General features: G+C 46.3%; 1 protein-coding gene across 1 annotated transcript in view; it reads right to left on the reverse strand.

The window, feature by feature from the left end:
* The window catches only part of LOC138258810 (zinc finger protein 551-like), a 56,930-nt gene extending 32,176 nt beyond the window's left edge, over positions 1–24,754 (reverse strand). The window contains exons 1-3 of the mRNA XM_069206054.1: positions 24,597–24,754; positions 10,358–10,484; positions 5,563–5,673 (exon numbers count right to left, since the gene is read on the reverse strand). Coding sequence (XP_069062155.1) covers positions 5,563–5,673; positions 10,358–10,484; positions 24,597–24,611 — 253 coding nt within the window. The 5' untranslated portion in view covers positions 24,612–24,754. The remainder of the gene's footprint in view (positions 1–5,562; positions 5,674–10,357; positions 10,485–24,596) is intronic.
* Positions 24,755–25,941: the final 1,187 nt, after the last annotated feature.

Consider the following 25,941-nt stretch of genomic DNA (forward strand, 5'->3'; position numbering starts at 1 on the left):
ATTTGATAGAATACATCTATGTCCCAAGGGTTTGGTTTAAGGGACTGAATGAATTGATGAAGAAAGGCTTTTGAGCTTGCCAAATGAGCAAGATATCATCAATATATCGCCCCCAAAAATAATGTGTTTAATGAAATGTTCTGAGCGATCTGACCAGAGCCAATAATTTTCCACTGCTCCCATCAGGATACATGCGTAGGGTGGAGCAAATTTTGCCCCCATTGCAGTCCCTTGTAGCTGTAAATAAAAATTGCCATCAAAGAGAAAGTAGTTATTTTCAAGACTAAATTTTAGAAAGTCCAGGATCATTGCATTCCGTGTCAAATACTTCACTGATCTGGTGGATAAGCATTTGTTCACTGCTTCAAGGCCATCATTGTGTTTGATAGATGTATAGAGACTGACAACATCAATAGTTGCAAGAAAAAAATCTGATTGCCACTCTATGTCTTGTAGCTTTTGTAGAATGTCTTTACCAAAATATGTATTTTAAAATTGTGCGATCAGAGACGCCAAACTCCAAATCTCTATCTGCTCCCAATGGGAAATTGCATTTAAAAGATGTTTAAAGGCAGTCCCCATGTTAACCTATGGGAGGGATAGGCCTTGCAATAGTGAAAACAGAATTTGGCAGTATTTCACTATCAGGACATGTAAAACACATCGCTATATGTCCTACCTTTCACATACACTGCACCCTGCCCGTGGGGCTAGCTAGGGTCTACCTTAGGGGTGACTTGTATGTACAAAAAGGGAAGAGTTTTGCCAGGCAAGGGGGTGCACTTGCCAGGTTGACATGGCAGTTTTAAACTCCAAACTGCACACACACACACCGTCTGTCTGAGACATGTTTACAGGGCTACTCATGTGAGTGGCACAATCAGTGCTGCATACCCACTAGTAGCATTTGATTTACAGGCCCTGGGCACACATAGTGCACTTTACCAGGGACTTACTAGTAAATCAAATATGCCAATAATGGAAAACCAATTAGAATCAATTTACACAAGGAGCATATGCACTTTAGCACTGTTAGCAGTAGTAAAGTGCCCAGAGTCCTAAAGCCAACAACAACAGGTCAGAAAAAATAGGAGGAAGGAGGCAAAAGGTTTGGGGATGACCCTGCGAAAAGGGCCAGGTCCAACAGTTACAATATAATACACTTGTGTATATGTTGCTAGGATGCAGAGATATAAATACATTTCCCCACTTAATCCATCAAAATCACATCCAAATCCCTGTCCATTTTTAAGCCCATATACACTGCTTTGAGATGAAAAATCAATCTACTCCTTAGCTGTCTTAGTGATAGCGTTCTATTGCCTCCTCGAGGCATAGGCTCAAATGCGTCTATGTCATGGAGCCAGATTTTGATCATGTCACTCAGTTTATGATCTGTGTTGTAATGTTGTGATATACTGCAAGTGGGTAAGTACTGATGTTGTTCCTGATTGCCCTTAAGTGCTCTTCAATTTGCTCCTCCAAGGGTCGGATGGTGCTCCCAATGCAGGTTCGGTTGCATTCACATATGATGCAATCCCAGATACGTTGTTCATTGCATCAGATGTGAATGCAACCGCTCACCTATGCCTCGAGGAGGCAATAGAACCCTATCACTCCCCTGGCATCCTCCCTGCACCCTGCCCATGGGGCTAGCTAGGGCCTACCTTAGGGGTGCACCCTTTCTGCATGTGGCGACATCCTTCTCCCACGTCTCCGCTCCAACTTACATCTTCTACGGAATCAGCGGAAAAATAGAGTAGAAAAGGGCCAGTCTGTTATTCCCCATTCCAAAGGGAAAAACCAGTAACTGTCAGATCAGGATGATTACTGCCCCCTGCAACTGAACTGAAAAAAGTTATAAACAGGGCAGATCGAGGATTAGGACTGCCCTGTGCAGCTGCCCTCTATGGGGTGACCAATAGAACAGGCAAAGAAAAGCTTCCTGTCTCCTTAAGCTCCAGTGCCAGAAGTGTTAAGCAGGACAACACAGCAATGCTTTGCTTACTGTTCCCAATAGATAGTCTTGAAGAAGCAAGAAGTATGGATGATCTGAGAATTAGAAACAGCCCTAAAAATGTTTAATTACTCTCTTAATGTTAGGTGGGTGCTTACTGTCTCACTGCATGAACTCTCAAGGAGGCTGGCAGTGGGTTTCTTACCAGGTTCAGAGAAGATCATACCCTCTTGGTAGCGTCTACGAGGTAACCTGGCTCGTCTAAGAGGCTGTTAGATTGTTCTGAATTTTAACACAAAGGAGAGTAGCCAGCAGTAGAGGTGGCTGAACCAACAGACAGACAGGGGGAACCGATGTGATACTTAGAAGCATCTGGCATGCAAATCATGAAACAAAGATTATATGCACAATAAAATGTCTTAAAAAGCAGAAAAGTGCATTTCTTTAGCATGCAGAAGCCTTTATCCTTAGCAGATCACTGAAAAGTATTTATTAAAAGGGAGAGTTTTTGAACATGAATTGAGAATCTACCTGGCCCTGCTCTAATAATAATGTTATTAGTGAACTAAGAGACACGCCAGAGGCCATGTGTACCCTAAATGTGGGCTGGATGCATTTTATTAATGGAGCAAATTTATAGTCAATTAAAATAAAAAAAGACAGGTTTTGTACAGCACACACCCCAAACTCATGTATGTGAAGGTACTCTGATGTCTGATAATGAACCAGGAGAAGGGTTATGTGAAATAAAGTATTTGCGTAGGGTCACACAGTTTGATCAAGAAGGGAAGCTGAGATTGATCCCAGATTTTACAGTTTCACACTGTGCAATGTAGTTACTAGATGGGTATCTCTTTCTGACATCAAAGATTTAATGCTTTGCCCTCAATTCTTGGTGGAAGAGATTACAGCTTTGGTGACAGGCAGAATTCATATTTTATTTTTGGCAGTTTTATATAGAGGAAACCTTGCCCAAGGATATAAGGGTGCTTTATAAAAAGACACAGGCTCTGTTACATTTTTCGGCACAGGGAGATTTTTTTGGAATGTTGGGGTGCCTTGCCTAAGGACCTCTAGAGTAAAAGCCAGTTAAGATCTGGCAGGCAATTTGAATTTATTCACAATTCCTCGTTCTTAGATTAACAACCTCATTACGAGGCTGTCGATCTTGAGACCGCCAGCCTCGCGGTGGCAGTCCGAACACCACCCTCCTTGCGGTCCTAACACCACATTACGACGTTGGCACCAGGGGACCGTCACCACCTCCAGGAACATGGGTTGTCATTTACAAGGAAATGTCGGAGTGCAGAGCTGCACCAAATTTGGCAGCGCCGCGCCCCGACATTTAAAAAATGCAGGGATGCACCGTATTTACAACAATAGCGCACACTCCTGTGTGTTCCATAGCACTAGTGCTAACATCAGCTGCCTAGCACCAATGCAGGCACCCTTGCACCATAGTGCAAGGGTGCGAGTCATACAGGGAATGGTTGTTTAGTGCAGGAAGGTGTCCCTTCCTGCACATAAACAATCAATTATGGCGATTGTTAGTCCTATGTGTGCCGCAGAACGCAGCACACATAGACGTAGCAAATCGTCATTATTTAATGATTGTTTATATGCAGGAAGGGACACCTTCATGCACTAAACAATCATTCCCTGTAACACATAAACAATCCTTAATGGCGTTTTGCTCTTTCTATGTGTGCTTCAAGCAAAAACAAGGAAGAAAAAAAAAGTATTTCTCTTTGTTGCGTCACTCTAACGCCACCCCTGGGATGTCTCGTAAACCAGGGCAGTGTCAAAAGCAATGGGTGTTGTGTGGAAACGCCCACAGCAACACCCATCGCACACCCCTCTGCCACAGAAAACTGCATTGGGGGGCCCATATTTACAAGACCATGCAAAGTGGCTTAGCGCTGCATTGTAAATATGGAAAAGGGCACAGCACAACTGAAGCTTCGGTAGAAGTGCCACTCCGGTGGTGCTAGGGGCTTGAAAATGAGCTCCATGGTTCCCGGCGTGGTGGCGGTGGTCAGAGTTGTGGTCATACACGGGGTGCTGAGTTCAGCGCCTCCGTGCTGATAATGAGTCCAGTTTCCGACACCTTTTCCATGGTGGAGTCCCCGCCATAAAAAGACTGGCAGTATGCCATTGCTGGGGGCCACTGCACTGCCCATGACCATGTTGTGAGCACTGCAGGGGCTCCCCTGCCCAGCACCCTCACAATACACACTGTCTGCTGCTCTCCACGAGGAGCCGAGGCCAATGCTGTTGCATGGTTTCCACTGGGCTGGAATCTGAGGTTTCCGCTGGTCAGCCCAGTGGAAACCTTGTAATCGGCGTGGGGAGGAGACTGCCAGCTCCACAGCGGTCTCCTCTCCACAGGCCCGCAAACCTCATAATGACGCCCTAAGTGCTCCACTTACAAAGTGATTTGAGCCCACCGACTCAGACCAGATACAGGTAGTAAATCCGATGATGAAGCATGTCACAGGTGGATCCTGCAACAATATCTAAGAGATGTCAAAACCTCACCAATTTACCTGAGTCCAGATCCGACATCCTCGAGAGGAATACTAAAGGCCACGCAACTGAACTCTCAACCTGACGGTATCTAAGAAAGATAGGTCCCTCCATAGTGTAGTTACTAGTTTATTTTTGTACATGAAGCAAAATTAAAGTCTATTAAAGACATTTTTGCACAGCGCACATCCTGACCTCACGTATTTGAAGGAGCTTTCATATGTCATAATGGAAGAAAAGAAGGGTTGCTCAAATAAAATATTCTTCTGGGATTACTCAATTTGGTAAAGCAGGAAAGCCAGGACTGATGTTAAGTTTTCTAGTTTGACATTGTGCAATTCAGTCACTAGATCGTAGGTTAAGGCCATCCTTTGTCTTTCATTCCTGAAGCATGTGGTTAGAGTGCAGGACGCAGGTGGAAACCAGAAGAAAGCTTGGTTTGGTTTTGGCTTCGAGCTGAGCCAGGCGCCTGCTCAAGCGTGCAGCGGCTCATCTACCATCTAGACTTGTAAGTCAATCTGTGAAATAAGTGCGATCTAAAGTGCTCAGTTTGGCTAAGGTTTTGTTTCAAAGGTTTTTGGTTAGAGAACCCCAGATCCCCCAAACTTGCCTGAGGACATTTAGCTCATTCTGTTCACTGCCTTTAAGAAAAGGAGGGAGGCACACGGGACCCACTTCCTGAGGCTCTTGGAGCACCGGGGTCCACCACCTCTCCAGGGCTTTATTTATTTAAAACATTTGGTTAAATAAAACCAATTTTTTTTTTATGTGCCACCACTTTCTAAATTTACCAGCCGCCATCGGTCTGCCTGGAGGGGCGTGGGTCTGATGGAGCCCCTAAGTGGACGGAATACTTGGTGGTGACAGTTTCTTTTGGGGCGGCGATGCTATGAGCCTGTGTGTGCTTCTCTGTACATTTGGTGTGTGCTTGTCTGGGCCAGAGGGACATCTGCTGTGGACCAGTTTGTGGCTGGTGGGCATGTGCACTTGCATGTGTGTGCATGCGTGTGTTTGCTTGTGTGCACCAGACATGTATGAGTTAGCCTTGCAGCCAGATCTCAGATGTATGTTTCACTCACTTCTGCACAGATTCATGCTGCCTCTTCTCTGAGAGTCCTGACTGCCCATCAAGATCAGATCCTCCTTTTGTTTCGACAGTAAAGTGAAGACAGTTGTGGCAATAAGAGGACCTGTTTATGAAAGTAAATAAAAACCAATGTTAACTAAAAAGCAGTCAAACACATTACAATAAAACACAAAATATATAGATTCCCCCTATACATTGAAATCATAACCACATAAACCACTGAGACCTTTAAAATGTTCCCTTATTTAAAATAAAAAGTGTATTTAAAGTTAGTTGTTCAATGCCTTTATGAGTTGTAATCTACAGTAAAATGCTGGATGCCAGAAATTACCTCCACATTATATTACAAACAACAATGTTCTACAGAAGAAAAACTTTCACATCTCATAGGAATAGACTGTATCACATTTAGGGCCTGATTCTTACCTTGGCGGGCGGCGGAGGCCGCCCGCCAAAGTCCCGCCGTCAGGTTACCGTTCCGCGGTCGAAAGACCGCGGCGGTAATTCTCACATTCCCGCTGGGCTGGCGGGCGGCCGCCTTCAGGCCGCCCGCCAGCCCAGCGGGAAAGAGGCTTCCACGATGAAGCCGGCTCGGAATCGAGCCGGCGGAGTGGAAGCTGTGCGACGGGTGCAGTTGCACCCGTCACGTATTTCACTGTCTGCGCAGCAGACAGTGAAATACATTTAGGGGCCCTCTTACGGGGGCCCCTGCAGTGCCCATGCCAGTGGCATGGGCACTGCAGGGGCCCCCAGGGGCCCCGCGACCCCCCCTACCGCCATCCGGTTCCCGGCGGGCGGACCGCCGGGAACTGGATGGCGGTAGGGGGGGTCGGAATCCCCATGGCGGCCGAGCGCGCTCCGCCGCCATGGAGGATTCAGACGGGCAGCGGAAAGTCGGCGGTACCCCGCCGGCTTTCCGCTTCTGCCCGCGGCTGTACCGCCGCGGTCAGAATGCCTGGCGGAGCACCGCCAGCCTGTTGGCGGTGCTACCGCCGACCTCCGCCCTGGCGGTAATTACCGCCAGGGTGAGAATCAGGGCCTTAATGTGATAGAGATATCTTCACTTTGTCTAAGACAGGAGCTCATTGTGAACAGTGATCACACAGTGAGAAAAGAACACAAAGAGAAATAACATTCATTACATTTTTGTGTTTATCTGAAATCACAGCAGGCAAGCAGCTACACAGGTGCAAGTTGGCAAGTCCCTCAATTAATTATATATTAAAAAAGAAATGATCTACACTAGGCTATCAGAGCCGTCACAGGTTTTAGACCATTTGGGGTCATAATCAGCACATAAAAAGGGCAGCATGTCTAAAATAGTCACCTACAAAATGTCAATCATGAAAGCCGACTGAAGGGTAATAACCGAGAATAATCTACACTTCGACCAAGAAAAACTGAGCAAAAAAAAGAAACAAAAAACAGATTAGATTTTTAATGAAAATGAGAAATGTGCCAATTACGAAAGCACACCTGTACCATACTCATTAAGCTCATGTTATGAATTGAGACGACTGGGCCGATTAAAATGTCGGCAGACATATCGTTGTTTTGCTAGGGGGGTGGAGTTCCCCCTGATGGGGGTGGGGGACCGCCGCAATATTTTTAAATGACGCCAAGCCGGTGTCATTTATAATACATTGTCAGGAACCGCCGTCGATGCATACTGCTGTTTGGTGCATGGCTCCGGCAGCTGGGCTCCCCGTTGGCTGGGTGGATGCCAGCACCAAACAGTTTTCGGTTTTTATTTTAAAAAAGAAAATCCCCAAACCGGATTTTCTTTAGAAAGTGTTAAAAAGAAAATGCACTGCTTGCTATGGAAGACATCTCCCATGGCAAGGGAGTGGCACTATTCCTTTTTTACTGTCTTTTACTACCACGGTTTGACTGGCAGTGACAGACAGTAAAAAATGGCCATTGAGACAGAGTATCTATACCACAAAGATGTAAATTGGGCTTAATGTCTGGAAGACAATTAAGTCAGAATCAGTCATTATAAACTTAAGTGCAGGTGAAGCTTGTTAAGGTCTCAATAATCTAATTCTGGAACCTGCATAGTTCTTTAGACAATATGGGGGTCATTATGAACTCGGCGGGTGCTGGCGGTCCACAAAAGACCACCAGCGCGCAGAAGCCCCCGGCCACATAATGTACATTCAGCTGGGCCGGCGGGCGGAAACAGTGTTTACCGCCACCGCCGGCATGGCGGCCCAGACCGCTATGTTCATGAGGGCCTATATGTCCAAAATAGCCTGGAAAATTGAGTTGTTCAAAGGAAGAAGAGGTACAACTGCAATTTATTTATTTATCTATTAAAAAGAAGGTCTAAGGGATCTTTCAGAGTACAAAAACGTGAGGCCACGTGCAAAAACCTATACTTATAGAGACTTATAATCTATTAGTATGATTAGGATACTGGAAGACTTAAAAAATAAAATAATATGAGCCTGCTTTAAAGGGATGGAGAAATTATGCAACCAGGAGAAACAGACCCAAAACCGAGCCAATTACTTACATATGCAAGGGCATGAGATCAGTTGAGATCGTCTGGGCGGCAATAAATGCTGAGCTGGGTGCGCCAGGAGACAGCAAGCCTAGGAAATACCGCTGAGACAGTTCCCAGGCAAAGCTATAATCCATTTAAGGAGGCAGATACAACTGGCACAGGTGCAGATACAGGGCGGTGTATGTGTGGCTCAAGCAAGAGCAAACAAGCATTGGCAAAGCCAATAGGCCTGCGCTTTACAAGAGCTATTGGCTTTGGCGATGTGTTTCTGCAATGTTGTACATCAGTGTACTGCATGGCTAAAAGTTAGTGGTGTAGAATGTCGTAGGCTGGAGTGGAAGAGTACAGTGTTGTAGAGTGGAGTGGGGGAGTAGAACGTTGCAGAGTTGAGTAGAGGAGAGTAGGGTTCAATGGTTTAGTGGTAGAGTGCCGTGGAGTGGCATGGTGTGGAACAGGGTGGAGTGGGTGGAGGTAGTCGGGTGGACTGGAGTAGAGAGGGTGGATTGAATGGAGTGGGCTTGACTGGGTTGAAACGGGGCAAGGTGGATTGGAGTGGGGTGATTAGATTGAACTGGGCTGGGTGGATTGGACTGAAGTGATAGGACTAGGATGGGGTGGATTGGATTGTGGGGTGGATTGGAGTGGGGTGGATTAGACTAGACTGGAGTGGGATAGAGTGGGGTGGATTGAACTGGAGTGAGGTGGATTGGATTGGCATAGAATGAGGTGGATTGGACTAGAGTGGAGTCTGTGGACTGGAATGAAGTGGGGTAGATTGGAGTGGGGTTGACTGGACTGCATTGGGGAACAGTAGGCTGGAGTGGGGTGGATTTGAGTGGGGTGGATTGTGGTGGTGTGGGTTGGGTGGACTGGAGAGAGGTGAAATGGACTGGATTGTGGTGGGGTGGGGTGGGGTGGATTGGAGTGGGGTGGATTAGACTAGACTGGAGTGGGATGAGTGGAGTGGCCTGAAGTGGGGTGGGCTGGAACGGGGTGGATTGGACTGAAGTGGATTCGGCTGGAGTGGATGGATTGGAGTGGATTAAACTGGGGTAGGGTGGACTAGATTGGGGTAGAGTGGGGTGACTGAACTAGGGTGAGGTGGATTGGACTGGGGTAGAATGAGGTGGATTGGACTAGTGTGGAGTCTGAGGACTGGAGTGGGGTTAAGTGGACGGAATTGGGGTAGGGTAGACTGGAGTGAGGTGGATTCGAGTGGGGTGGATTGTGGTGGTGTGGGTTTCATTGGGGTGGGGTGGACTGCACTGAGGTGGGGTGGACTGGAGTGGGTGGACTGGGCTGGAGTGAGGTGTACTGGACTGGGGTGGATTGGACTCAAGTGGAGAGGAATGGAGTGGGGTGGATTGGATTGAGTGGGGTGGACTGGTCTGGGGTGAATTGAAGAGGGGTGGGGTGGACTGGATTTAGGTGGACTGTATTGGGGTGAGGTGTTATATATATATATAAATAATGCACCAGGGAGGTGTGGTCCCCAAGGCTTCAAGAGCCTCAGGAGGGGGGTCCTGTGTGCCTCCCTCCTTTTCTTAAATAATGCCCCTGTGGGCCTGGCCCACCTGGGGATTTTTTCAAAACAAGTGTGGGAGCCTGCACTTTTTGTTTTACATTTTTCACCAAACTTGCGAATTCTAATAATAAATATGATTACATTATTTATACATTTAAAAAATTTAATTTAACACTACTTCCTATGAAAACGTAGTTTAAGTCCCTATCTACTTTATGTGCAGTCCCAGCAGTTGGCAGTGTATGGTACAGGATCTACTACTGCTCCTTTACCCAAAGTAGTAACTTACCCTTGTAAATTTGTCTCCACCCCCTTTTTCAGGGGCTGGAGAAGTGCAGGTCTACACTCTTCAGTAACTTTACACTCAGATTTTGTGGCTAGACGATAGTTTTAAGTTATTGGTAAGAGTAAATTACATGTGTAAAGTACACACCAATGTATGTCACCTTTTTTAAATAGCCCCAAACATATTCAAGTCCAGTATCGATAAATGATACTGTAACATATCCATAATAAAACAGAACCTTCAAATGATAGTTAAATAGCAAACAGGTGACCACTTATACTTCTAATTCAAACTCTAATTGAAAAATCTGTTAATAGTAGAAAAAGTTAGTCTGATTACTATACAGTAGCTGAAATTTAACAAGCAGTATTATCAATAGTCATATCTTCTGAGAATCCTGGGTGAACAAACCAAACATCTCAAACATAATACAAACTGTAGCTGAGACAGATAAGATAAGACCATACCCAGTGAGGTCAAGGCTTGGTGGATTTCCTTCATCACGTTCCTATACAGTCCTTTCTGCCAATCATGCAAAAGCATCCATTCCTCTTCTGAGAAATAGGCAGATGTTTCATAGAACGTCGCCTGGACCTAGACCACAAAATATTACATTAAGTACTCAGCAAATACAGTCGGTGAATTCTGTTAAACACCTAACATAGATCCAGCCAAATACACGTCTTGATCTAAAAGAATCTAGGTGTGTCAACCAAAATGTGATCAATGAATCCCATTTGTTGTCATATCTGGGAGTGATCCTCTCCCTCACTTTTGCTTTCTTTGCTCATCACCATCATCTCCTACGCCAATGACACCCAACTCATTTGCTCCTTGACGGACAAGACAAACACCACCAGATCCAACTTCAAGACCATGGTAGAAGACCGGATGCAAACCAACTGCCTGAAGCTCAACTTCGACAAGATGGAAGTCCTGTCTTTGGTAACAAGAACTCCCCATTGGATTCCATCTTGCGGCCGTCGAAATTTGGGACCAACACCCACAGACCACGCAAGAAGTCTAGGGATCATCCCAAAGGAGGTGGTTGAATTAACATAAACATTGAAATTCACTGAAAAAAAACAAAGGTTACAGGTATGTTATAATTAGGCTCACATTTTAAACGTACAAAACCAAAGAAATTTACCAGTTATAGTTACCTCACAGTAACTATAACTCGTGCCCCCAAAATGCACAGTTTTGTCAAAAATGTTACTGCAAACATTACATTGATATTATGATTGATGTAATCAAAGATGTCATAAGTGCCATAATTTGTGGGTAATTACTAGTACATGGCGGGGTTGTGTGTTATAGTTACCTTAGGGCATGAGTTATAGTTACTTGAGGTACGTTTAAAATGTGACCCTAACATCCCTGTAAGCTTTATTTTTTCAGTAAGTATATATATGTGCACAGGAGGCTGCCCGCGAGAGCTGGCCTGCAGCCAGACCCTGCAGCCAGCATCCCTAACCACCCATGCTGAGCACTGCCCTTTGGTCGTGCGTGACGGTAGTTGCCCACGGCCTCCCTTCGTGTGACAATAGGTGAATCTGGGGGTGAGAGTGGCTGTCAGATTGTCTGTCTTGGTGTAAGAGTGCGTACATCAGTGTTTTAGTGGGTGCATCAATGTGGGCACAGGTCATGAGGGTGTCAGTGTCTGTGAATGGGTGTGTGACGGTCTGAGTGGGTGTGTAAATATCTGAGTGGATATGTTAGGGTCTGACTGGGACTCTGAGTGAGCGCATGAGGGTCTGAATGGGTCTGTAGGTGTCTGAGTTGGTCTGTGAGTGTGAGTGTCTGAGTGGGTGTACGAGTGGGAGAATTGATTGAAAGAGAGACAGCGAGAGAGAAAGAGAGGGAGAAAGATAGAGTTTTTTTAGGCTTTGATGTCTGATACACTTAGACCTAGATATTTGTATGTAGTTTAAAACAAGAAATTTTATTTTAAAAAAAGGCAATGAGTCCAGCTGGACTCGAACTCCAAAAGCTCAGGGGGGTTTCTGTTTTATAAATTTTTCTTTTTTTAGCTCTTTATGGCCTTTCTCGGACTGTGAGGACACGCTCAAGGGTTCCCCCACAGTCCCTATTATTATTTTTTTTGTTATTTTTTTAATGGAAAGTCCTTTCATGGCTATCTGACACTGCAGGGAAAGCCTTAAGGCTTACTCTGCAGTGCCATTGCTTGAGCAAGCACAGGTTTGCTTTGACAGCAGCTCCCTGCTTGATGAAGCATTTCATCTCTGTCCCCTGCATCTGTGCAGGGGACAGAGATGAAACCAGAGATGAAACCCTCGGATTTTGAGAGCTCGACCTGCTTTAAAGGTCCCGCTGTAAAAACCTGAAGTGTTTGCTGTGGTTTGGATACAGCCAAGCCACAACAAACAGCTGTGTCCCAGGGGGTGAAAACTCTGGGATATAGGAGGAGCCAGCCCTAGGGGGTGGCGGTCCTCAGGGCCATCAGTGGCTCTACAAGGGGGACCGGGCAGCCCCCTCCAATGAGAATAGCCACGGGAGTGGTGGTCCCAGGGACCCCCACAGGTGTGGTGGTCCCCGGAAACCGTTTTCTTTTTTTGAACATTTGCCCAGGAGGGTGGTGGTCCCCTGGGCAGTGGGGAGGCGGCCACCGTTAAGAATACACTGTTGCCCTGGGGCAGCGAGGGTCCCAAAAGGACCCTCCCTTGTTTTTTTTAAATATTTGCACCAGGCAGGGTGGTACCCGAGGCCGCAATCACATTCATCACCCGGGGCGCGGTGGTCCCCAGGGTGGGGGGGGGGCACACACATCCTCACATAAATTCATCCCGGGGAGGTGGTGGTCCCCGGGGCAGACCCCCACATATTGAAGACACACCCCTGGGGAGGTGGTGTTCCCCAGGGCAGTAGGGAGGACGCACCCCCACACATCAATTGCAAGCCCTGGGGACCTGTCAGTCCCCAGGCCAGTGGAGGGATGGGAGGTCACGCCACCCCAGCTAAGAATACAGCGTTGCCTGTGGGGTGGTGGCCCAAAGGGACCCCCCTTCTTTTTTTTTATATTTGCCCCAGGGGGTGGTGGTCTGTGGGGAAGTGGGAGGGCCATAGGCCCCCTGCATTAATCACACTTATCGCCTTGGGGGTGGTGCTCCCTGTGGTGTGGGGAGGCCACAGGTACCCAGCATAAATTCTATTCATTTCCCTGGAGATGTGGTGGTCCCCAGGGAAGTGGGAGGGGGCTGGGTGTCCCTCCCCCGCATATTGAAGACAGCCCTAGGGGGGCACGCGGCCCCCCCCACACATCAATTGTAAGCCCTGGGGAGGTGGCGGTCCCCAGGGCAGCGGGAGGTGGCCAGGAGGACCCCCCTCCCCACATTTATTAACAAATGCCCCTAGACCTGGCCCACTCGGGAGCTTAATAATAACGAAGCAAGGGAGACCACGCTTCATTTAAAAAAATAAATCGGCAGATCTGATAGTAAAATATAAAAAATGCTTTTTAGCCCCAGCTGGGTCCCTCAGGGACGCCAGCACCAGGGCTAAGGGATCAAGGTGACTTTACCCTGGACCATTTTCTTTTTTTTGTCTTTTTTCTAGGACTCCGCTCAAGCCGAGTCCTAAGATGGCTACCAACACTTCCTTGCTGAAGTGTTGCCAGCCAATCCGATATCAACACGGGGACAGTTGGACCCGCAGAGGATCCGCTTCCCTATATAACTATATTTGTTGGGTGTAAATTTTCTGAAACTACTGAACAGATTTGGACCAAATCACAAAAATCATGATCTGCGTAACAGAATCTAGCTTTGTGCCAAATTGAGTGCAATTCCGGTCAGTGGTTCGGGCTGTGTGTATGCCTTAAGGTAATATGGAAAAATGAATGGGGAAAATGCGTTTTGGGACCCCCCTTTTCTCGGCCCCCGCTTGACAGACCACCCTGAAAATGTCAAGACAGAAGGTGAACTTAGCAAAGTATATGTTTTGAAACTTTTGTGATGATTCGTTAAGCGGCGCCAAAGTTATAGGCAAAATAAAAACTGCTCTTTCAATAGAAACTAGGTCCTAACTATAACTACCTAGTGGCAAACGCCACTAGGTAAAATATATATATTACCTACTGGCGGTCATCAGTAAGCAGCTATAGTTACAACCTAGTTTCTATAGAAAAAGTTGTTTTTGCTTGCTTATATCTTTGGCGCCGCTTGACGATTCTTCACAAAATGTTCCCAAAAAATTCGACAGTCATGTGAGCTGCTGTCTGGAAAATGTAGAGGTGATCCATCAAGCGGGGGCCAAGATAAAGCGATAGCGCAAAAAACACTGGACAGAATTACACCAAATTTGGCAGAAAGGTAGCTCTTCATCCAGAAAGAGCCCTTTTTGTTATCTGTTGTAATCTAAGTTACTGCATCTGTGACTGGGTGACATTTTTGAGTAAAATATGATGGAGTTTTGGATAAGCTTACATTTGCAAACAGTCAACCACACCTGCTACAGAACAAATTAAAAGCTGTAATGCTCCTTCCAGAGAGTGCTGTGACCTTTCGAACTGCTGCTACAGTGGAGTGTTACAAATAAGGTTGCTATGGCAGATGAATCAAAAGACAATGGGGGATGGGTGTTTGGTTTGAAAGGCTGAGGAGTATTTTAATTTACAAAAAAATATTTTGCAGGTAACAACAGTTAATATGATATTTCATTTAGTGTGCATTATACCTAATACAAAAATAAAGCTAAGTATTTAATATTACATTTTGTTTTACGCCTGTTCGGAGTTGCAAATCCGTTGCAGTTTTACACAGGGGACGCAAAGGATTTGTGACTCCGTTGTACTGCATATCACATTGGGCTTCTCTATGGTAGGCAACGAAGGGATTAACAGATGTTAACCATTCAGATCATGGGTAATAGAAGAACAATGTGAAACAAAACGTCTGATTTGTTAAGCACCACAATACCAGTGAGAGCAGAGTTCAGTGGGTTGCCATTAAGGTCCCCTTGGTATGGGACTATACTACTATTCTTATATGAGGTTTTATAATTATAGAAAGAAAAGGGTACATAAAAATATTGAGAAAGTATAATAAAGAAGCTACTATTTAAGAGGTATGTAGAAAAGAGAATTTGTATTTTACTGTATGTATAATTTCAGATATGTGCACAAATAGGATGAGTAAATAGTTATAAAAGATCAAGAACTGTATACTCTATCACATAGAGACAAACAGTTATTACATGCATAATTTAAATGTATAGAAATAGATCTATTTGTGTACGATTGCATGGATACATTTTGTTATAGGTACCTGTTGCATCTGGCCCTTTATGCAGGGTCATCCCAAATCTTTTTCCCTCCTTCCAACTAATTTTCTGACCAGTTTTTGTTGGCTTTAGGACTCTGGGCACTTTACCACTGCTAAACAGTGCTAAAGTGCATATGCTCACTGTGTAAATTGTACTGTTGATTGGTTTCGTCATGATTGGCATATTTGATTTACTGGTAAGACCCTAGAAAAGTGCACTAGAGGTGCCCAGGGCCTGTAAATCAAATGATACTAGTGGGCCTGCAACAATGGTTGTGCCACTCACATTAATAGCCCTGTAAACATGGCTCAGACCTGCCACTGCAGTGTCTGTGTGTGTAGTTTTAAACTGCCAATTGGACTGGGCAAGTGTACCCATTTGCCAGGGCTCAACCGTCCCTTTTACTACATGCAAGGCACCCCTAAGATAGGCCCTCGGTAGCCCCATGGGCAGGGTCCCGTGTATGATTAAGGTAGGATATATACTGGGGTGTTTTATAAGTCCTAACAGTGAAATACTGCCAAATTCGGTTTTCACTGTGCACGGCCTATCTCTCATAGGTTAACAACGGTGCTGCCTTTAAATATCCTTAAAGTGCAGCTTCCCTTTGAGAGTAGTTACAAATATGGAGTTTAGGGTCTCTGAACTCACAATTTAAAAATACATCTTTTAGTGAAGTTGCTTTTTAAATTGTCTGTTTGAAAATGCCACTTTTAAAAAGTAGGCATTTTCTTTCTTAAACCATTCTGTGACTCTGCTTGTTTGTGGACTGTCTGTCTGGGACAGTTTGACAGTTGGGCTGCTTTGCACCTCTCTCTAGACCAGAGGTCTTCAAACTAGGGGGTAGGCCTGCACCATGACCTGCCGATGCTGCACAGAGTAGCATTTCCCCGCTTTGCACCGCGACCCTGGTCTCACCGACGCTGTCATCGGATGATTTCACCGAGCCGCTGCTCGCACTGCCACCTGTGGGCCCCACACTCCAGCATTGTCTGCTCACACCGCAGCCTGGGCATCCCCGACACGCCGCTCCTGCTGACACCGGCCCTGCTGCCTGCACCGTGGCCTATGGGCACCGCTCGTGAGGAGCACGATGCACCGTCCCGCCCCGCACTGCAGCCACAGTCCACTGATGCCAGCATCATCGACTCCAGTGTCGTCACCAGGCATCCCTGCCTGCACTGTGGCCCGTGGACACCGATCGTGAGGGTCATGAAGCACCGTCTCGCAATGCTGGCTTGGGCCTACCAACGACAGCGCTTCAGCAACGACGACACCACTGCCCGCATTGTGACCTGTGGACACCGGACCGCCCAGCTTCACACCGCAGCCCTGGTCTCACCGACGCCGCTGGATAACCGTCACCGAGCCGCTGCCTGCACTGTGACCTGTGGGCACCGCTTGTCGCACAGTCCTGCTTCGCACCGCAGCCCGGACGCCATCCACGCCAGCACTCCTGACTTCATCTGTCCAGAGTTCGATCTGAAATGCATGTGACTTCAAGGGCCCGATGACTCCGGCACCGACTCCGGAACAGACACTGCGACACTAGCGACGCTGCTCTCCGGAGCTGACCGCGAGGATCACGACGTCCTGCAATTCCAAGGGTACTGTTTATGGGTTACCCCAACACCGTAGCTGGCCCGCGACGCTGCGGCCGGCCTGAACTGTTGGTTTTGTTGATCATGACGCCGTGATAGCCCCAGGTGGAGCTATTGACTTCAAGGAACTGTATTTTTGAGTAAACCTTGCAAAATTCATATCTTTATCACTGTATGTTTGATTTTTATAATTTGTGGTCTTGTTTTACACAGATAAATATTGGCTATTTTTCTAAAGCTGGTGTGGTGTCCTTTTGTAATGTTTTCACTTATTACTGTGTGTTATGTGCAAATGCTTGACACAGTGCTTCTGAGATAAGCCTGACTGCTCGTGCCAAGCTACCAAGGGGGTGAGCAGGGGTTATCTGAGCAGGTATCTCCTTATCCTGACTAGAGTGAGGGTCCCTAGTTGGACAAACCCACTGCCGACTAGAGACCCAATTTCTAACAGCACCTTTTAGACATGTTTCTATATTTGTATGTGTATCAGATATGTCAATGTATAGGTCGTTAGAAGGTGTGCAAAGAGTGTTGTCTATACTATGATATGTATGTAGATATTGAGTCAAACTGTAAAATAATTCAGATAAAGAGTTGTGCAAGCAGTCATATTTTCAGGTTTACTGTAATAATTAGCTTGAGACTGAGAGTAATTAATGAATATATTTTGAAAAGTAATCGTTATAATGATGAAAATAGTGGTCACAGTGAGAAATAGAGAAGGATATTGGAATCTATAGCTGTGTTTACCTATATATACACGCTGTTATAGAGAGAGCATGCAGTGAATATTTACAAAAAATAGGAAAAGAGAAAGAAACTACTGGTACGAAATCTAAACAATTTGTTAAATTTGTTTGCAAAAATTTGCAAGGTATGCATAATGATGTGCATGAAAAGAAAGATTTGAAATCAAGCAAGGATGTGGAAAAATCATGCCAAAAGAAAAGTAAGCACAAATTAGAGAAAACAGATACCATAAGCAGAAGACAGCAACAGTTCAAAGAAATTAGAGCAAAAATGTTCTGTGCAAGAGCAATTCAGAACTTACTGAAAGGTATGAAGCAGTATAAAAAGAGAGCACAAGTGCTAAAACAAAATAAATGTTTTGAGCATGTGGCACATAAGGCATTTTCCATTAAGAGAAAGTGTTTTTATTAATACTTAACAGAACCCTTTCAGGGTTAGAGTGACGCATAAATGCAATCCTATGCTTAAAGATTTTGCTGTATAAATTGCAAAATACTTTGTCCCTGTCTAGCTTGGCGTGGATAGCATTGCGTTGATCCTATGTTTAAAAACGTATTATTATTACATCATTAATAATATCAATGTTATATTTGCATAACATTTTTGATGAAAAAACTGTGCATGGCACGAGTTACAGGTGTGAGAAGGTGTCTCTGGGTGTGAAAGTGGGTGCAAGATGGTCTGAGTGGATCTGTGAGTGGGTGGTCAGTGTCTGAGTGGGTCTGTGAGTAGGTGCATGAGGATCTGAGTGGGTCTGTGAGTGGGTGCATCAATGCATAAGTGGGTCTATGAGTAGGTGCATGAAGGTCTGAGTGGGTTTTTAAGTGGGTGCATGAGTCTCTGAGTGGGTCTGTGAGTGAGTGCGCAAGGGTCTTTGAGTGGGTGCGTGAGTGTGAGTGGGTGTGTCAGTGAGTGGGTCTGTGAGTGGGTGCACGAGGGTCTGAGTGGGTTTGTGAGGAGGTGTGTGAGTGGGTCTTTGAGTGGGTGCATGAGGGTCTAAGTGGGTCTGTGAGTGGGTGCGTCAGTGTCCGAGTGGGTCCGAGTGGCTGAGTGGATCTGTGAGTGGGTGCCAGAGTGGGTGTGGGAGTCAATGAGCGGGTCTGAGTGGGTGCAGAAGTGTCTGAGTGGGTCTGAAAGTGGGTGTGGAAGTCTATGAGTGTGTTTGAATGGGTGCATGAGTCTGAGTGCATGTATGAATGAAAGAATTAGTGTATGAATGTCTGAATTTTTTAAACATTGTTTTTGCTTATTCTCAATTAATCTTGATTAACCGCGAATATCGCGCATGGTGAAAATAAAATGTAAACCCATAATTTGACGCACAAACACCCCTATATCACACTCCTGGGGTCAGGGTACCTCCACCCTGGCCCCTTATGCTAATTTTTATTTTGTTTTTTAGCCCCAGGGACCCTCTCCAACAACATAAAATGGTTGCAACAACTTTCTGTTCAGGTTGTGGCCAGCCAATTACAGCACTTCTATTCGCGCGAGCATTAGCGAATATTCACAAGCCCGATATACAAATTTGGATTTTTGTTAATTACACATAAACTACTGGATGGATTTAAACCAAATAAGCGAAAGCGTAATCTACGAACCGAAAGCTAGCTTTCTGCCAAATTTGGTGTAATTGCACCCAGTGGGTCGGCTGTAGTCGTGTCTAAAGGGCTTTTGTGAATTAACATGGGAAATGCAAATTTTTTACCCCTCTTTTTCTTGGTGCCGGCTTGGCAGAGCACCCCAAATTTTCTGTGTGCAACGAGAATCATCTGGCCCTTTTTTCTGGAAAATTTTGTGAAGATTTGTCAAATGGTGCCAAAGATATAGGCAAGTTATTAAACACTTTTTCTATGGCAACTAGGTTCTTACAATAATGTTATAGTTAGGCTCACATATCAAGCGTACAAAACCATAGAAATTCAGCAGTTATAGTTAGAGTAACCTAAAGTTACTACAACTCGTGCCCTAAGTTAACCATAACTCGAACCCCCCCCATGCAGTTTTTTCCTAAAACATTTTACTACAAAACCTACATTGATATTATTAGGGATGTTATCATCATGGGTGCCGTAATTTGTGGGGTAATTAATAGTGCATAGAGAGGGCGCAAAAAAATAAGGAAATTAGTCTAACTGGACTCGAACCCCCAAAGCTCAATGTGAAGGTCTGCGACTTTCACACTGAGCTATAGGGATGGGGTTTAAAAAAAAAAAAAATGTTAAGCCCTTTATGGGCTTTCTGAACTGCGAGGGAGCCCTACAGGGCCAAGCCACAGCAAACAGCTATGTCCCGGTGGGCACCCCTGGGACATAGCAGGAGCCGGCCACGCGGGGTGGCGATTCCCAGGGCCATCAGTGGCTCCAGGAGGGGAGGTCACGTGGCCCCTCTCCAATATGAAGATAGCTCTGTGTGGGGGTCCCCAGGGCTAATAGGGGTCGCAAACAGACCCCCTTTTCATTGTTTACTATTTGCCCTGGGGAGATGGTGATCCCCGGGGTATGGGGGAGGCTATCACCCTCATGTATATCTATATAGAAGCCCCGGGGGTAGTGGTCCCTGGTGTGTGGGGTCCCATAGAAACCTCCTTTTTTTTTTAAACACATTTGCTCCGTGGGTGGTGGTCCCCAGGCCACGGGGGCCATGGGCCCCCTTCCACATACATAAAAAGGAAAGTGCTGGGGAGGTGGCGGTCCCTAGGGTAGCGGCGGGCCACAGGACACACTGTATTTTTATAAAGGAAAGCCCTGGGGAGGTGGTGGTCCCCAGGGCAGCGGGGGCCCAAAACACCACCGTATATATAAAGATGAAAGCCATCGGTAGGTGGTGGCCGCTGGAACTGTGTGGAGGCCAGGAGGTCACCCACAGTAAATTATTTATGCCGCTGGGACCTGGCCTACCAGGGGTCCTATAAAAGAACAAGCACGGGAGCTCGTATTTGCTTTTCATTTTCATTTTTATGCCGCAAATTTGCAAACTCGCTGCAAAAAAATCATTTTAAAAAGTGTTGTTATTGCTCTTGGGGGCCCCACTGGGACTTCCTCACCAGTACTAAGGGGTCAGGGTGTCCCTACCCTGGCCACTTTTATGTTATTTGGACTATTTTTCTGGGACTCGGCTCAAGCGGAGTCCCAAGATATCTGCAACACTTCCTGGTTTGAAGTGTTGGCAGCCAATCAGAGCTGTGCATTTCCCTGCACAAGCTCTTCTTTGTTTGCGAATAGTTTGCGGTCAGATATATACAAATCTGAATATCCCTAAATTTCTCAAAAACTACTGAATAGATTTACTCCAAAAAAGCAAAAGCTTAATTTGTGTACCAACAGCTAGCTTTCTGCAAAATTTGGTGTCATTCTCTTCAGCGGTTCTGCCTGTAGTCGTGTCTAAAGAATCCAATGGAAATGAACATGGGAAATGCAATGTTTTTTGAGCCCCCTTTTCCTCAGCCGCCGCTTGACGGATCACCCTGAAACTTTCTATGCGCAACAAGAATCACGTCAACACCTTTCTGGGTCAATTTCGTGAAGATTCCTCAAATGTGGACAAAGATATAGGCAAGTAAAAGCACGCTTTTCCTATGGAAACATCGTTCTAACAATAACTATCTACTGGAGACTGCCAGTGGACAATATTATTAATATATATATATATATATACATTTCCCAGTCCTTCAGCTGAAGTTTCGGGGTGATCCGTCCAGGGGGGCCGAGAAAATAGGAGGGTCCCAAAACAAGTTTTCCCCATTCATTTTTCCATAAGGGTTTTGAACAGCGATATGGCAAACACTACTGGACAGAATTACACCAAATTTGGCAGAAAGGTAGGTCCTGGTCCAGAAAGCGACCTTTGTTTGGTTGGTGTAATTCCATTCAATAGGTTTAGAGAAATTAAAGAAAATCCAAATTTGACGCGAAGGATTTGCAACCCCTCCCAATCTCGTACAGAGATCTGATTGGCTGATAACACTTCAACAACAGAAGTCGTTGAAGAATGTTGTCAGCCATCTTGGGACTCGGCTGAAGCCACCACCCCCAGGGCAAAATGCAATTTATACGCCCCCCGCACTCTTCCAGGGACCACCACCTCCCGGGGCAATTATTTAAAAAAACTCCCTGGGGACCACCGCTCCCTGGGACTATGTCCAAGTTGGAGGGGGGCCACGCGGCCCCCCTCTTGGAGCCCTCAGAGCCGGCTCCTGCTATGTCCCCGGGTTGTCCCACTGCTGGGACATAGCTGTTTGCTGTGGCTTGGCTGCAACCAACTAGCTCTGCAGCTGAAACCAAGCCACAAAAAACACTTTGGGTTTTGACAGCAGGACCTGTCAAACAGATCCTGCTGTCAAAATCCAAAGCTTTAATTTCTGTCCCTTGCACACATGCAGGGGACAGAGATTAAATACTTCAGCACGCACACAGCTGCTGTCAAATCAACTCTGTGCTTGCCGAAGCAATGGCACTGCGTTGCCCTAAGGTAACTATAACCCGTGCCCTCGCCATGCACTGCTAATTACCCCACAAATTACAGCACTCGTGCTATCTTTCATAACATCATTGATAATGTCAATGTAATAGTTGCAGTAAAATATTTGATAAAAAAACTACATGACGGCCACGAGTTATGCTGGATTTCTATAGTTTCATATATTTAAAATGTGAGCCTAACCATAAAGTCCCTATAACATTTTGTTTTTCTAAAAAAAAATACATATATTCTTAATACAGATTTAAAAGGAAATGCAATAACATCCACTCTGGTACTGTGTCATCGCTTTGGCTGGTAGGAAAATACTATTTGAAGAGCTATCATTAAGGCAAGATGGGAGACGCCATATTTTGCCCCATTTTCTCATGATTTTTTAGTTGTAGAGAACTTATTGCTTTTCATCCTTCTTAAACAATGTCAAGAGGGAAATTGATACTTATTTCGTCCTGCACACTCCATTAACCAGATTCCAAAAGACACAAATTGCATCTGTTGCCTCTAATGCAACACAAACAAATTATCCTGCTATCTAATGATGTTAGGCTTTATTAGAAACAGAGGTTTTGCCTGTAGTTTTTCCTCAACTGTTAATGTCTATAGTGACAAAAGAGTAGAAGTCTCTGCAACCACTAACCACACTTGGTATCATGGTACTGGTATTACTCATCTGATTCTGGCTGGCCACCCTGTTCTACAGAGGTCAGAAGTACTAAGGCACCAACAGACCAGCCTTGATACAAGCAGCTGAAGAAGTTGCCTGCCACAATAAAGTGCTTTCTAGAGGCCAGGCTAAGTTGTCCACTCCTCAGTGCTGTTTTGGAATAAACTGAGAGGAAATGTGAAATACAGGAAGAGATCGCTCGAAAGGAAGAAAGGTCTTCAACAAATTGTCTTCATTAAACTGTTGCTGTGCATTCATATCAGGCATCACGCTTTTGTAAGATTTTCCTCTTTGACTAAATTTTCAAGAAATGTGAACTGCTAATAAAGTAAAGCCACACCTAAGGCTGTATTACCATTCTAGCAAACGCACAGAACTCTGCAGAGTGTTGTAGTAATGACCTTATGAGTCTTATTGACCGAAGGAAGTTACTCCAGAGCCACCCTGTGATGCTCAACTAGGCCAGGCACCAGTCCACAAATGACAGCCAGATTCCAGGGTAAACAAGAATGGCACTTTTTGATATAGTGCCATTCTGCTGCATTAAAGTTACAACACAGGAGTCCCAAGGGGGGTCATAGTCAAACAGGTCTGTCCACAATACAACAGGACCTTCCACAAGTCACGGTCAAATGTCTCCAGATGAGACATCCAGTGAAGCGTCTCCTGGTGCAGAAACAGCTTGGTTGTTAGTGATGGGGAATGCAACCCCTGTGTCCTCTGACCCTGTGAGAAAACGTCTTGGCTTCCTGACTCTACACGGAAGAACCTGGAAGAATCACTTGATCTGAACTAGATGGACAAAAAAAAAAAGAACAGCTGGCGGGGGATGTGAGGGCATGTGTTTATTAAGATGCAAAGGGGAAGAGACCAGTACATGGAGGAGGACTGCCCACCTCCAAAATCTATGTGTCAGACAACAAAGTCCATTCATTCAATGAGATTCTCACTCTTCAAGGTCTCACTGATGAGATGAGCAAACTGAGTGTTGTTTTCATATCTAAGCAGCATCTGTTGTTCTAATGCACTCCCATCTGACTGCTGTGGAGTAAGGGCCATGCTTACAGGGACCCAAAATATAAAGTGCACCGGGAAAAGGCAGAAATGTACTGTATCTACAAGATACTGCACATTTCTGTCCTCTCCCCCTGTACTGGTGCAGAAAGAGTAAAGGTGCCTGCGTTGTGCAGATGACTGTTTTTGTGCAGGAAAGGACAACATCCTGCACAAAATTAGTCAATGGAAGTGATTTCCTCCTACGTATGCTGCGGAATGCAGCACACACAGAAATAGGAAAAGCGAGGAGAAATAAAGATATGTCTTCCCGTTGCGTCATTCTTACCCCACCCCTAGGGTGGTGTAGGCTTTTGACTCATTCCCAGGTTTACAAAACCTTGTAAATGTGGGAAAGCATCAAAATCCATGGATGTTGCATGGGAACACACATGCCACAGCTACGGACACGCTGCCCTGGGACAAAGTAAGGCAACGCAGTGACTTGCGCTGCATTGCTCTACTCCATATCGCCTAGGCCATGTAACGCCACGCAGACTGGCGATGCAGAGTGGCTTCGCGAGGCCTCGTAGATATGGGTCAGCAGCCCGCGCCGCGCGCCGCCGGTGCGTCAGGGCGCTTGGGAACATGGTCCTATGTGTATTGTAGGCTTGGGGGTAGAGTTTATTCTTGTGCCTCGGTTGTACAAATAAAAAGGTTTACAATGTGTTGTGTTTTTTGGTGAGAGTCCCATAGCTCAGTGACCTGTGCCAGAGGGGGGGACCCTGGAGACGGGGGGTCCCTGGAGAGGGGGGCTCTTGAAGATGTCAGGGCCCCCACCACAGTCACACCCAGGGAGCTCCCGCCCAGAGATCGGAAGGCCTCGGAGGGTGAAGATACCATGCAGGGAAGGATGAAACACGGCCCCAGCCCTACCTCCGCCTGGGACATCCTCCTGGAGCGGTGCTGGGTGTGAGATGCGGCCTCTGACCCTCTGAGGGAAGGAGCTCGGGGTCACCGCCGGGGCAGGGAGGACACTGCCCGCAGAGCTGGGGCTGTACTGGTGCAGGCAGAGTGAAGCCTGCGCCGCGCATGCGTGGGACGGAGACACTACCGGATAAAGCGCATGCGCAAAAACGAGATACTTTGCCATAATGCGCATGCGTGGCGAGAGATGTCCGAGCATAGGCGGCCAGCGCGGATAACAACTTTACACATGCGCAGATAGCGACACGCGTTAAGGAAGACACTTCAGAGCATGCGCACCAAGGGAGGGTAACTATCTCCACACATGCGCAGATTGAGACACTCATTAAAACACTTCAGAGCATGGGTTTTTAGAAGACACATGAGCGCGTGCGCTGCAAGGGACGTTACCTCTATATATATATGTGCAGGATGGAGACACTCATGGCGGGAGAGACCAACACATGCTTAACATAACACACTTCAGCGCATGCGCAGCAAGGGAGGGGCACATCCCTACACGCGGACGGAAACACTCCAAAGTCAACAATGCGCATGCGTGTTGGGGGACCGTCCTCCCGGAAACCCATCAGTTAAAGCCTGCTGCTTAGAACTGAAAGAGCTGTAAATGAAAATTCTATGCCAGGACCGGAGGCGAGGATTATGCAGTACTTTCTTCACTTTTATTAATAACAGCAAGTTAAAGTTCAACAACATCAAACTTCAACTCCCATGATGCTCACAAGTAACCATGACAACTCATAACCAATCCACAGTCCATAAGGACGCGTGTATATATATAACTGACGGGCACAGTCCTTCCTCTTTCTCCACTGCTGCCCGTCAGTTAAGCCCTCGCTCCTTCTCGCTCTTGGGGGATCTGGGATTGCCTTGTGCTGTGGCATCTAAGGTCCCTTCTTCCTCTAGGAAGTGTGACGCGGGGCACCTGGAGGGGTTCGCCCGGTTAAGGGAGGCCTTTGCCAAGAGTGCGCAAACGCTAAATCCTGTAACCTGCCAGGAGGATGTCTCACTCGGAGAGCATGGCAGCTCTGCTGCCCGGGCACTAGATCCCTTAGTGGGATCACCCCATTCAGGGGGGGGTGACTCCGATGACGAGGGCTCATCGGATGAGGGTCGCATCGTGGGAAGGCCTTGGCGCCAATCTGCGAACACCTCTAGTGGAGGAAGAAGGTTGGGATTCGGACATGTTTGACCCTGAGGACATTTATCACCCTCGGTCCTCTGAATGGGTCCCCAATCCTAAAGTGGCAGCATATGTAGCTAAAACTATCCGCCACCCCTTGGAGCACGGGGT

This window comes from Pleurodeles waltl, chromosome 9 (assembly GCF_031143425.1).
Source record: "Pleurodeles waltl isolate 20211129_DDA chromosome 9, aPleWal1.hap1.20221129, whole genome shotgun sequence".
Taxonomy (NCBI): Eukaryota; Metazoa; Chordata; class Amphibia; order Caudata; family Salamandridae; genus Pleurodeles; species Pleurodeles waltl.